This window comes from Aspergillus lentulus (assembly GCF_001445615.1).
Source record: "Aspergillus lentulus DNA, contig: Alt12, strain: IFM 54703, whole genome shotgun sequence".
Taxonomy (NCBI): Eukaryota; Fungi; Ascomycota; class Eurotiomycetes; order Eurotiales; family Aspergillaceae; genus Aspergillus; species Aspergillus lentulus.
The window spans coordinates 651,892-665,976 of record NW_028322115.1 but is presented as its reverse complement, the minus strand read 5'-3'; the positions used below and the strand labels follow the sequence as shown (position 1 = coordinate 665,976).

The following is a 14,085-nucleotide window of genomic DNA, read 5'->3' as shown; positions in this document are numbered from 1 at the left end:
CATCGATGATCTTCTGTTGATCCAAACGCGTCAAAATGGCCCGTGCATCCTGCCTGATCGGGTAATCTGTATCCTTAACACTTTCTTCAGTTTAAGATAGTATAGAGTGCGCATGGTACCACTCTAGCTATGAATCGATCAATATAACAATGGAGAATCTCTAGACTTATGAATAAAGTATGACTGCACTTTCTCCATGTCTGCTTCCTCTGGAACTCTAGGCAGACAATGTACATGTACAATATTCTTTATGCTCATTGATGATTAATAATATCATGTGACTTGTGCATGCCTTATCGCCGCCTTGTCGCCTCCAGCATTTATCTCTCACACTAACTTGAACATTCAAGCCAGCATCTGCTGATCAGCCACCTTACCTTCTGTCTGAGGCTCTTCGACAGTCTCACTTACAAATATCTTTCCTACGCAGTCGCGATAATCAGACTAGCACCACAGCGCAACCATGTCCGAACGAAAAGTGCTCAGGTACGTCTAACCCACATCCCAAAATGAACCCAGAAACCATCTAACATCGCGCAGCAAATACTACCCTCCCGACTTCGACCCGTCGGCGATTGGCAGGACGCCAAAGCACCTGAGACAGACGGGTCCCAAGGTCATAACCGTGCGTCTCATGGCGCCTTTCTCTATGAAATGCACTCACTGCGGTACGTCCTCCTCTCCGTGCTCACCCATACAGTCAGCCCATACTAACCCGTACAGGCGAATACATCTACAAGGGTCGCAAGTTCAACGCGCGCAAAGAAACCACCGACCAGAAATACCTCAACATCCCCATCTACCGCTTCTACATCCGCTGCACGCGCTGCAGCGGCGAGATCACCTTCCTGACGGACCCCAAGGCAATGGACTACAAGGCGGAAAAGGGCGCAAAGCGCAACTTCGAGCCATGGCGGGATGCCAAGAACGATATCGAGGAGACGGAACAGGAGACGCTGGACCGGCTGGAGCGCGAGGAGAACGAGGAGCAGGAGCGGTTGGAGCGGGATAAGATGGCCGAGTTGGAGGAGAAGATGCTCGATTCGAAGCGGGAGATGGCGATCGCTGATGCCCTGGATGAGATCCGGACGCGAAATGCGCGGATCGAACGAAATGAGGCGCTCAGTGGCGATGTGGCGTTGTCTCATGTTCGGAATGAGGTGGATGAGGCGCGGTTGAGGGAGGAGAAGGAAATCGAGGAGGCTGCCCGCAGGGCATTCACGACGGAGACGGGGGAGAAAGTGAAGAGACTTGTGGAAGAGGATACAATCAGTGGGACGACTCCGAGCTCGAGTCAGACTGACACACCACCTCCGCCCTCATTCGCTAGGGTTAAGAAGCCCAAGAAGCCTCTGATCAATGGTTTAGGCATCAAAAAGAAGCCCAAGCCGTCTCTGATATAACTGTATATATACGCCGATTTTTGTGAGGGGCAGATGAAGGTTGCAGGTATTTGGCGTTTCCGTTTACGGCTATGCATATCAGGGGATCCTCCGCACAATAACTTGTAGATACCAATTATGATACACCTATTTCAATTGAACCTATTTCGAAACACATTAAGAAAAAGTGGCTGCCAATGCAATGCCCTGTAAAGTTCAAACACTGGAAAGAACTGCAGACAAACGTGCGAAAACGGAATGTGATATCATAAGCATATCCTCAAGTAATCAAATGTGTCCCAGGGCGCCACGCTAGAATAAAAACTAGTAGAAAATCCAAGTCCAAGTATGCCCTTCAACTTTTCCCAAATTCCTGAGACCTCCTCCGCGAACCAGATGCCATCCCCTTGAACCGAGTCAAACAAACGCCAGGTGAAGAGTACACGATAGAACATGGACGAAGCAGAAACCAGTCGACGTACGACTAGAGGTACGGCATCCAGAGTGCATCACAAGATGCCAGGTGCTGAGGATTCACTGCCTTGGAGATCAGGTCGATGGTGGTTTGGTTGGCGGGCAAATTGCCCTCTGGCGGGCTGGCCAGGCTAACAGCCCGGTTGACAATGATATCACTGTTGTTGTACACCAGGTCACGAAGCTGTTGCACTGGAAGTACACCGCGATGTTGCGCTGTGGCCCAGAACATCATCTCGTCACGGACGAAGATGCTCAGTTGCTGCTCGAGCTCATGCCGCGGTTCGGTGAGGCAGCGGGCGATCGCCATCAAAGCGCAAGCGAAGAGACCTTCAGTTGCGATTGGTCCCATCAGTGTCTGGATATTAGGCGTAAAACGGAACGGCACCTGTTCCGGGTTGTAGAAGAAAGCCTTTGCAGGGTTAATCGCTGGTATCAGCTCCGTGCCCCAGATGTCACCTGTAGATCTGGAGATCATTATCTTGTTGGGATACCGGTTGCCCATATGCATCACATAGGTCATAAATGCGATAGCCGCGTATTGATAGGAGAATTGGCGACGGAACAGCCAGAAATTTGCAAAGTTGGGATACGTCTTCTGGAAGTAGTCCTTCACAATCGTACTGGGCACCCATTTCTCCTGAATGGCCGTGAGAATCTCCGTCCGAAGAACCTGCTGCTGGTCAGGGGTGCGCTGGGATATGTTAGCTCGTTCCACCATTAAACAATATGTTTGACGTACATTTTGCTTCGTCTCTGCCAATGACCGCATTTTCTCCATAGTAAACAGAACAGGTTCATCCTTGCTGGTTCCCACTCGGCGGCAATAGTCCTCGAATATGCCCTGCATAGAAATGTATGAAGGATCATCGCGTACCAAGCGAATGTGCGGCGCGAGGGGAACCATAAGCGGGAGATGGAAATAAAGGTTACGGCGCCGGCTTTCCTTGCGTTTGCCAAGAAGCCCGTTGAAGATACGGAAGAGCTGCAGGATGCGCTCTTCTCGTCTACAGTGCCGAGCTGCGGGATGTTGAACAGCGAACGGATGCACGCTACCGTCATGGCCACGAATCTTGAGCCGACGATGGCAAACGCCAATACCCCGGACAAGATCAATATCTGGCAGGAACCTGTCGATGCGCACGAAATCCTGGTTCTTGTCCTTGTGCAGCAGATATTGTCCCGGCACCTCTACTTCATCAAATTTCAAGAAGCGGAACTCGCTCAGATGCGGCGAATACGTCTCCAAAAATTGATACTGGCCGCGTCGATCCAGCTTCTCCTCGAACTTGTCACGCCAGCGACGCAGCTTATGGATGTATTCGTACATGGTTGGCTTCTTGACGACGAAATCGGCTTCGAATGACTTGCGAATGTGTGCGGGGAGAATCGTTTCTGCGAAGCGTGTGATATTGGCTTCGGTGGCGGCAGGTAATTTAAAGTCCTGGGCGTATGAACCGGGCATGCGACCCACGTAGGCCAATCCATCGTTAAGCAGGGCGACAATGAGACGATAGGCATCCTCGTCAGGGGGGCACTTGAAGTTCTTGTGAATCTGGTCGACCATTGTCTCCATCGACAGTGCAAGCAAGGGGAAGGCAGTCTTCAGGCCGGACATGATTTCGTCCGAATACTCCCAGGGTTTCTTAAGAGGCTCCTTTTCTGGCTCGGTGGCAGCAGCCTGGGCCTGCTGCGGCACGCCGTTCTGCCCAGGCACTTGCAAATGAGCCTGTTGGTGATTCTGAGGTTGCTGCATTTGTCCTTGCCCTGAACCTTGGGGTTGTCCAGGAGCTGCACCAGAGGGTTGACCTTGTCCTTGGGGCTGAGGTTGGCCTTGAGAGGGTGATTGTTGCTGGGCCTTGATCTGGCCCTGACCTGGACTCTGGCCTTGGGGCAAACCTTGTTGCTGGCCTTGGGCTTGACCTTGAGATGGTTGGCTAGTCTGACCCTGAGCAGGAGTATTTGTATTAGCAGGTTGATTACCCTGTGCAGGAGAACTGTCGGCCGTCGCTGGAGAGGGCTTGGTGTGGGGCGAGGCCTGCTGCTGCCTAGCACGATTCAACTTCTCCTGCTTCTGGTCATGCTGTTTCTTGATACTGAGCATGTCCTCCCGGTTCGTACGGAGCAGGAAGAAGAGCGCCTGAGGGTACAACTTCGCTATCTTCACCAAGACTGCCTTGCAAAGGCGTGCTTCGCGATGTGACAGGCTCGTAAGAAGCTGCGGTATGAAGGTAATCCAGTACCAAACAGGGGTGTCTCCCTTGAAGTTCTCGAAGGCTCCAGCAATTCGTCCCTCTTCATTGTCCAAGCTGAGAAGCCAGAGAATCCGGCTGAGAAGTTTTCTAGACTTCGCATTCTTGTAAAGGCCGGCAGCCTCAAGGTAACAGCTAACCGCATTGCTAGCCAGTTCATAGTCTGATGGATCGGCCTTGAAGCGTTGATCACTGTACTGACCCCATTCAGACCAGGCCTTTGCGAGTCTCAAGTCGTAGTACAAAGCGACTCCAAATGCCTCATTGGCCTCATTGACATGGTTGAGCTTGGCCAGGAACATGCCTTTGAGGGTGTAGAACTCTGCCTTCTGTTGTGCGCCGAAGTAGTTGAGATTTGTGTTGTTGATTACATCCAATCCACTGTTGAGTTCCTTGGGATTTTGATAATGACACTTTGCCTGTTCTCGCAGCTTCAGGAAAGCCTCTTGGATTTCAATGTTCGGTAGGGTGTAAATCCGGCTGAGCTGGTTGATACAGACTTCGGGCATTTGGTGCTTTCGAGCAACATGGGCGAACCTGTTGATGATCCATGCTGTCTCGTGATAGCCACGATAGGCGTAGGAATTACTCGCCACGTTGTTCGTCTGTGGGGGCAGTAGACTTAGGTACGTCGCGTTGATGAGCTGGAAAATATGCTGGCGCCAGGTGACAAGATCCTGCCAGGCGTTAATATCGTCCCAGAGATTCGGAAGACGATCTCGCCATGTTCCAAGCAGCAGCTTCAACTCAGCGGACTTGGTGTCCAGGTTTCGCTCATTAGTTTGGGATAAGCTTGCACAGATATGGCTGGCATCATGAAGCTCGACGAGAAGTTGGAAATGCTGCAATATCGGAATATGGGCATTTGTAATATTCTTCGGCAGCTGCAGCCATTTGCGAATGGATAACTGGATCGACTCATCACACACGCCATTGAAGTCTTGCAAATTCTCTTTCTTGAGATGGAACTGCAAAAGCGACATGAAAGCTTGGAAGAAAGTCCGCCTGGGCGTAGGCGCATCGGACACAGATTTGATGAGCGATTCTATCTGCTCCCGATTGCCTTCGCTTTGCCAGTTCTCGATGTTCCTCCAGGCAGCCTCCAAGAGGAGATCATTAAGATTCTCGTGCTTGGCAAAGTCGCTCAGAATCTCCCACTGCTGCAACTTCTGGGCGCAGATCAACCAGTGATCTTCCCACAGATAGTATTCGCCTTGCGAAAATGGCATTGCACCGGACCGTGCCTTGATCTGAGCATTTTCGTAAAGCTGCTGGGCCTTATCCCACATTCCCTGCTGTTCATATGAGAGGGCAGCGTTGGTTTCAACGAACTTGCATCGACGCCGCCAGGTACCATAGAAGAAGTCATCTTCTTGTAGACCCGCATATACTTCTACCAACGCATCCAGGTTACTCTCACGTACAGTCGGGGTATCAATGATTGGACTTATTGCGGTTTCCTCCAGATAGCTGGCAGCCGTGTACCACGCGTCATAAGTCCGACTGAGGTACTTCATCACATGAGGAGGGATTTTGAATCGAGGCTTGGACCTGACGGCACCTTCAAGCAGAGCTTGCACAACATTTGGCCTCTTGTCCAGCTGTCTTTGATGGTATTCGCGCGTGATGAGTGTCACCATGCCCTTCTCCAAGTCGATACGGTCCTCCCTGGACAAGGTAGACCAGAAAATCGGGAACAATGTGGTCCACAGACTGTAAGCGACGTTTGGGTCCGTATGCTGGAGTTGGCAGAGTGGTTCCATCAAATCTCGAGTTCTCACGTCGCCTATATCGGCTATAAATCGCTTGCGATCGGAGATAAAAGCCTCCAGCTGAAGATCGACCATGACATCAGTCTTCCTTGGGTCTTTTTCAGCATTGCTCAGAAGGAAAGACAGAGGATAGACGGTGAAATCGTCAGGGTGAAGCCTAGCCGGTGCTGTCATGTCGACACATCCCAGTATGAGATGGGAGGCTTGAGCGAGCCAGAAAGAGTCCGCGAGAGTGTCCCAATTCTGGCAGGTAAGGACATAGCTTAGCCGGGAGCTAGCTAGTCGGGTCAAACTCCGATCGAAGATGTTCATGAACCGATTACGCATTTCAACATCCTGCGCTCTAGTGCCAATCAAGAATGCATGCTCCAGCCTAACAGTCAGCTCGGTGCGTGTGATCTTAGAATCTTCGTATATCCTGATCACCAGATCCAAGAACTTCTTCAGCATTTTCTGGTCCGATCGAGTCTCAAAAAGTAGCATCTTGTGTAAGACGGCAGTCTTCTCCTTCAAGGTTGGCCAAGACTCCGTGGAATGGAAAATCCAGGTCTCAACCATATTCAGTACTTTAGTGCAAAGAGCCTCATTCTGTGACCTTTCCACTAACTGCGCAAGTACACTCAGGAAAGGACGTCTTTGTTCACCGAGGTGGGACATGCGCACGGAGATCAACTGGATTGTCTTAAGAATCAGGTCAACCCCGATTTCATAATCCTGTTGATCAGGCGGATTCTCTGCAGGTTTGGCGGCTCCGGGTGGATATTGTGCTTGCTGGTTGTTCGTCGATGCTGCAACGTGCTCTTTCGCCAATTTCTGGGAGAAGGCCTTCATAACTGGGACAATATGGGCATCCATCTCAGCTGGTTTGTTCTTTGAAAGCGTCCAGAGGATGTTGAGACTCGAAATGTAGTTGTTGGCCGAAAGAGTCTCTGTCGCGATGGCCGACAGGTAGGTGACAAATTCAGAGGGCGAGTTCTCAACATCCATAGCGTCCTCCTCCTCCGGTTGATCTTCCGGCAGAGCATCAAGAACGCGACGTACCGGGGGCGGCAGTTTGGGAGAGATATCCATGCTATCCTCTACGCCATGAAGAGAATCCTGAATTTCCGGATTGTCTGAGCGCAAGGGCTTCTCGAATAATTTTTGAACGAGCGGAAGACGAGCAGTGATCCATTCATCGGGCTTAACCGCGAGAAGCACACGCACGACTTGCAAAGCATTAATCATGCTCGTGATGTGCTTCTCGTCAGGCTTGTCCGCCTTTTCCCCGGCAAGAATTGGCTCAGTAATCTTCTGATACAACTCAATATCAAGATCGCCCCAGTACTCAGGAGAGAGGAGATTCCTCAGCAAGAACACGGCTTTCTTAACCATGTCGCCAGTCAGGATGGCCGGCTGCTGTGGCTGTGGTTTTGACGAAGGTAGCTCGCGGAAGCGAGCAGCTGGAACGGGAAACCTCTCGGGTACGGTTGTAATGAATGTAATCAGGTACTTCGTCATTGCAGCTCGCAAGTCCGAAGGTATGATGTACTCAGTGCGTTCGTGAGAACCAGGAGGACCAAGCGCTGCAGAAGGTGAAGATGTGTCTTGCGTATCTTCAAGTTTGCGCTTCCTGGCATTTGGCGACTCCAAGATGCCATTGGTCATAGCAGTACGGCTGCTGGTAACCCTCCTCTCTTCCCAGTGCCAAATCAGACCAATTAGATTCAGAGCAAGCTTCTTGCTTTCATTATTCGAATTCGGAGGTGCCGCAATTTTGATCAAAGAGGGAACAATGAGTGGAACGAAGTGCTCTCTAGACTCGTAAAAGAGATCGGGATGCCGCACAAGGAATTGAAAAATGCTCATGACTTGTTGCAGATTCGCAGTCTCTTCCGCTAAGATGCGTCGAGGCCACTTCGCCCACAACGGATACCGTGTGTCGGGTGCCTGAGCATTGCTCGTTGCAGACATTATCCTCGAAGGCAAAACGGGCGCCAGAACGTCAAGAGCCTGAGTGACAAGGGCTTTGCCCTCGTTTTGATGTGCTCGCAACAAAGCGACGTAGACCTGAACCACAATCTTGAAAGGTGTCTCGTAGTGGGCAATGAAGTAACTGATGAGGACATAGGCACCATACTTGTTGATTATATCTTCAAGCCGAATGTAATTCCAAGCAAACTTGATGATGTCCTTGCGAGAATCTTGAACGGTCTGATGATGGTACTTGATCAACAAAGCTGACAGCTGGAGTAATTCCATGCGTGAATGGTCCACGCCAGCTTGAGTAGACTCCTCACTCAAATCAGCTAACTGAGGCCTCCAGAGACGGCTCTGAATAGATTCGGTCATGCTCTTATCCATCAGCTTCGGGCTGTTGGAAGGGCTATTCCATGTTGTTTGGACATCCATGGCGAATATTGGGTTGACCAGATTGTGGAAGGCATACGTTTTCGTCTTCTGCGAGCAAGTTCGTTGGCCGTAAAGATCGAGGCAACGCATTATCACTGACCGCCGGTAGTCGATGGATTCGTTGGTGATGATGTGGCGGTAGATGAACTTGGGGAATGCCAGCGTACGCTTCAGTTCTTCTGCCGATAGACCGTCTATCAGGTCAAAGAGGAAATCCAGGTCCTGCACCGACTCGGACAGGTAAATGGTGAATATCTCCATTAACTGGTCCTCCGCTTGCTCCACCCTCAGACGTTCGTTTGCTGGAAGCCGATCACTGCGCAGCTTTCTCTCAAGATCCCGTCCAGCATTGAGCAGCATGGTCTTAAGATCGGCGTGCGAGACCAGCCAGCGCTTGGTGGCCGCGTACGAGCAGACAGAATGCACGACGTAAATACCGTTAATGGCAGCAGTATTCCTGCCATCGGCTGAGTCTTGTCCAAAAACAGCTGACTTGAAGCCCTCGGTGTCTGCTACAACTGCAGCACGCAACGCCTCACTTTCCGGGTCCGCGAGAATCTGGCCAAAGAATCGTCCGAAGCGCTCCTCTTTAAAGCGAGCTTGGAAGAATGCCAGGCTCTCCTTGGGATAGCGATTGAGATACTTGACAAGCGGTTTCCGGAACGGGCTGTTAGACGTCCGGCGAAGCTTCTCTTCCAGTTCCAACACTTTATTCACAAGGTGCTCCATGAATGATGTGGCGGCTGGAGGAAGAAGGTGGAATATGTTGAAAATCGCGGTGACAATCTTGATTGTCTGATTCTGCTCGACAAGGCTAAATGATACCTTTTGCAACACCGCATCATCCGCTATAACCTTCATGTGATCCAACAGCCGGGCACCAATCTCGACCTTGAAGTAGTTTGTCAACAGGGTAAGGAGGCGAGCAAGGCCATCCAGTCCAGCCACACTAAGGCGTTTGGGATCCTGTAGGTTCATGAGAATTGGACGAAGGCCATTCTGAAGTAGATCCTTAGGCAGCTTGTTCGTCTGCGTGAGGACATCCCTGAGACCTGCGTTGGCCGCCTCGATGACATCGTGGGATCGGGAATAAAGGGACTTGAAGAAGACGGAGATGATGCGCGCACGGCTGGTGTTCTGCGGTGTATTTGCGAATTCCGGAAAGCTCATTGCCATCGACAGCAGACGCAGGCAGGCCACACGGAGATTGACAATCATTTCCGCATTCTTGAACTCATTCGGCTTGGATGCGAGAGACTCATCATCAGCATCTGCAAGGGCAAGGGACTCTAGCATCAATCGGTTCAGTGGCTCATTGAAGGTGACAATGTTGTTGTGGAGGCTTAGGCAGAAGGTTATGGCATCAATGAAGCCGATCTGAGTGGGAAAAGGCAATGCCCGCAGAGGCTTGTTGAAAATCGACTGCAGAAGCCGGTCTTTGACGGGGAAAATGAGCTCGTGTACTTGACAACCAAGCACCTCGGCAATCGTGGAAAAACTCCTTCGCGAAGCCTCACGAACATGCTTGTTCATATGCGAAAGCTCGTAGACAAAGAAACCGCAAAGGGACCAAAGTCGACTCTTCTCGTTCTTCATGTCATCCTTGGACACATTCTTGCAGCATCGTCTGAGAATCAAGTCCAGGGTGTCCCCCGCACTGACTCGAGTGCTAGCCGGCAGATCAGCGGGCGTATCCTTGATAACATACATCAGTGCCCGTGCGAATTCGAACTGTTTATCAAAGAGCCAAGAATCCCCAAGATCAAGTTTGGTTGCGAAGAGGTGGATACCCAGGCTGCCTCCGGCCTTGGTGAACCATTCCTCGCTATGACAACTATGGCAGAAAACGCGACCCAGGTGCTGGAAGAATGGCAGTTTCGCAACTCGTTCAGATGCTCCAAATATGATCCCCGCGGCATCCTTCATAACCTGCATTGCCGCCTGAGCGCCATCGCGGACACGATGGTTATCTGATGAGAGACTTTCAACGATTGCTTCAGCGAGAATCCGCGAGTCCAAATACACGGGACCTTCTCCACTGTGGACATCAAAGGGCTTCCGATTATGTCTGGCTAGCGCGAGGGCCCTTCCGACTTCGACAACTGCAAAATGCTTGCAGACATCAGCCACGAAGGCGGTTGCGCTCTGTTCGATGTCTGGAAGGGTGGTGGCGAAAATGCAAGCTTTCAGGAGCTGCTTCAGTGTGCCCTCCTGCGCCAACTTCTTCGCAATTGAACTAGACCTCTCAGATTTGTCCAGGATATCGGCCATGGCTGTAGTTTTGCCCTCGAAGAGGTCATTAGCGTGCAAACGCAAAAGAGCAGCTAGATCTTCCGGAACATTCTCATGACCAATATAGAGCTTCAATTGGGAGGAGAGCATGCGGAATGCCTGTTGCTTATAGTAGCCATCAGAGGCCTTTGCGGCGGCCGTCTTGGGAACCTCCATTAACTTCCTGATCGCTAGGTCCACCCCAATTGAGCTGGGGAACGGCCGTTTCTCACTTGGCCCAATGAGCTTGATATCGAAGCTTGGTGAATCATCAGAAAATTGCTCGAATGTAAGCTCAGGCGGATGGTTCAAAAATTTCCTGTTACGGCCGCCTAGCTTGCCCAGAATTCGCATGGTTGTATGAGCGTGGAAATGATTGTAGGGATGCGGTCGCAAATGATCCCATAGAGCAGTCATCAATTCGTCCATAATGGGAGCCATGATGGGGTCCAGGTAGTCAGCCGTGAGATTGTCAACGCAAAGCTCAAGGGTTCGCAAGCCCTGCCCTACAAGGTCTGAGTCTGCGCGCAATGCTACAACGATAGGGCGCATTAGGTAGCTCAAGTGAGGCAGAAGATGGGACAAACGCGCGGGCACAGTGAGCGTCAGTTCGACATAGAGATCACGCTCTTGCGGCCTTCGAGCAGCCAGTAACAAATTGTTGAACGTCTCAAGGAGCATCTCCAGCAATGGAAGGATTTCCTTGTACAACAACTCGAACCGGCCCCCGCCAATACTGCGAAAGAGTGACCGCAGGAGGAGGAAGTAGTTCATGGGTTCTTCAGCGGTGACTGATAGCTCGATACATTTCGTGACGATCTTGGTTACATGAGGGTGCAGTACCTGCTCATTCTGGACGGAGAAGAGGGTCACGGCCATGAAAGAAAGCTTGAACATTCTGAGGAGAATTTTCGCTTTCGTCATGTCAGCAGTCCCCACTTCATGGATACGATCCATGAGGTACTGTAGCACCATCCCGGAGAATGCAGGAGAAGTGGCTTCGCTGGCGAGGAAGAATTGAGGCAGGTGAAGCAAAGCCCCATGCTCAAACATGAGCTCATGGAGATAAGGGATCTCGGAGTGAAACACCTCGTGGAAGGTGGCCGTATCAATGCAGTGGAAGACTGTCCCAAAGCTCTCCAAAAGCTCTTTCTCTTCCCGCGACATAGGCGCCGTATACTGACTGGCAAGGAAATCGAAGGGGGAACTATATGTCACTTCTGGCGCAGGCTGATCGACGCCATAATATTTGAAGACACGCGCTCCCTCATGGAACAGCTTCTTGATAACCCGTACTTCCTCTGCATTATAACCGTAAGAGACTTCAGGCCAGTTGATCGGCACGTTATTGGGGTCGATCTGAATATGCTCTGGGTTGCAGTTTTTGAGCTGATGGAAGATGTTTTTCAGTCCGTTGATGAGGTTTTTGAACAGGAAGATATTGTCCGAGACAGGGTCTCCTCCACGATCACGAGGGTTCGAGGTCTTGATGGGCGATGCCGAGAATATATCAATCTCATCCCAATCTGGAGGGTTCTCCTTGTCCGCGAGATATCTTTCGGAAGAAGGCTCAATGTCTTTCTTGCCTGCCTTGTACGCCTTCGACACCTTGACGGCATTATCAAATTGATGATTGATCCAAGCAAATTTATCACCAATAGCATCTAAGATCATGATTAGGAAATAACGGGCCTCGCGCTTATCGTCTAGCTTTGCAATCCTTTCGGCCATGTTCAAAAGCAACTTAGCACTCATAGTCTGAAAGCTTGTTCCCGGGAAATCATCGTGGAGATTCTTTGTGTAGACTTCGACTGTTCGCCGAATCTGATCGCGAGTGAGGTGATCTCGGACATGGTGAATAAGATCTGCAAGCATGCTGTAGGCGAGTGGCCGCATCGTCTCGTACACAGTTAATCCATCGCCGATGAGGGTTCTCTCGTCAAGAAGTTCGTCAATCTTCTCCAGGAAGATCTTCCGGTAATTAAAATTGATAATGTGCCGGATGGCCACAAGAAGTTCCTTCCTGGCGCTGGATTTCTCCCTGGGGCAATCTTGCAAGAGTCGAACCACAACGGAAGGAAGCGTAGGGAGAAAATCCTGGAGCTGGTGCGCATACATACGGAGCAGGTACGCGAGAAAGCTCATCGTCTTCACTTGTGCTGTGATGAATTCGCCAAAGGCAGCCCGATTTTTGATTTCCCTACATACGCCTGTAAAGATTGTGCCTTGTGCTGCTGCCTCCGCATGCGCGCGCTCCTGCGGCTTGGCTTGAAGGAGAAGAATACTCTTTATCAAAGGCACGAACAGCTTCACATTGGCCGAAACTGAATTCCGATGCGTCTGGAAGATGGACACGACGATGATTGGGCACTCCGCCAAGACCTTGAATGACTGCATACCCTTGAGCAGGACATTGCTGGATTGTTGATCGGGTCCGAGATCCGACACCGACGTGGCAGGCGAACTGGGCCGAGGCGACTGGAAGTTCTGTACTGAAGCACTCGGTGTTGACGGCATTCCAGACGGTGTAGCCTGGCTTGGGGTATCAAATGTATCACGGACGACCTGTTCCATCGTCTGAAACATCTCTTGGATGAGTTCCAGGAAAGGCTGTACACGGGCAGCTGTGGCAGTTGCTTGGTTCCGCTCCAGATCCATGATCGTCTTCATGCAGAGAACCGCATTCTCCTCATTCTCAATGCGCACAAGATCCATAAGCAGGTCAACCATATCCGCAGCGTAGGGTTCGACATCAGGAGAGGCCATTGGCAGTCGGTGTAAGGTTTCGAGGACGCAGTTTCGTAATTTCTAGGACCGAGACACCCATATGAGTTCCAGTTTGGGCAATCTCCCCAAATTGAGAGGGGAAAGTGCGCGGAGCTAAGGCGACTTACCTGTTCGAATGACAAGTTTGTGAACACCGGCTCGCCCTTCAGAATATTCTTGAAAACTGGCCATAGCTTGGAAAGGAAAAGCGGATAGCTTGCACCAGAGCATAAGGGCTCAATGTTGTCTCGTAGCTCGACCGCGACGTTGGCTCGGATTTTGATATCTACGTCGCAAACTGGTTAACACAGGTCGAATGGCGCATATCACTGAAAAGATTTGCGCCTCGAGTGAAACGGTCTCGTAGTCGGTCTAGACAGCTATGCATTGAGGTAGGAACGTACCAAGCTTATCGTCGCCCAGCTTGCTGGCGTATATATCAATGCTTCGCTCCATGGCTGCGGTTGATCCCTGGAGGAGAAAGTATCAATATGTCGAAGGAATTGGATCGCTGCCAGGCCGCGAGGCCGGCTAATTATTGAAGAGCCAGCACAACCGGTTTCGCGTGCCCTTCTCACATGCGGGACATCGAGGGAGGAATCGTCTCTCGACTCGCTCGACGGAAACGCTCTAGCTAGATGAGCAAAAGAAACACGGTCGTTAAGTCATTAAATTTCCCCGCTTAGTATTTGGGGTGATAATCAAAGGGAAAGTATTCGCTCCAAAAGAGGGTATCAAGAAGTAGGGGAGGGGAGCGTGGAAGGAAAGAAGAATATA

The 14,085-nt window shown here is 50.9% G+C and overlaps 2 protein-coding genes across 2 annotated transcripts; one reads left to right on the top strand and one right to left on the bottom strand.

Annotated features, from left to right (window-relative positions):
* Positions 1-463: 463 nt before the first annotated feature.
* On the top strand, positions 464-1,403 carry ALT_6183 (Saf4/Yju2 family protein; the record flags this gene model as incomplete). The annotated part of the gene is made up of 3 exons (XM_033555556.2): positions 464-486; positions 541-668; positions 724-1,403. 3 exons carry the CDS (start codon positions 464-466, stop codon positions 1,401-1,403), a joined length of 831 nt encoding a protein of 276 aa, XP_033411447.2.
* Positions 1,404-1,866: 463 nt separating this feature from the next.
* Positions 1,867-13,764, bottom strand: ALT_6182 (histone acetyltransferase TRA1; the record flags this gene model as incomplete). Its single annotated transcript, XM_033555557.2, has 4 exons — positions 1,867-2,550; positions 2,599-13,350; positions 13,437-13,594; positions 13,713-13,764. 4 exons carry the CDS (start codon positions 13,762-13,764, stop codon positions 1,867-1,869), a joined length of 11,646 nt encoding a protein of 3,881 aa, XP_033411448.2.
* Positions 13,765-14,085: the final 321 nt, after the last annotated feature.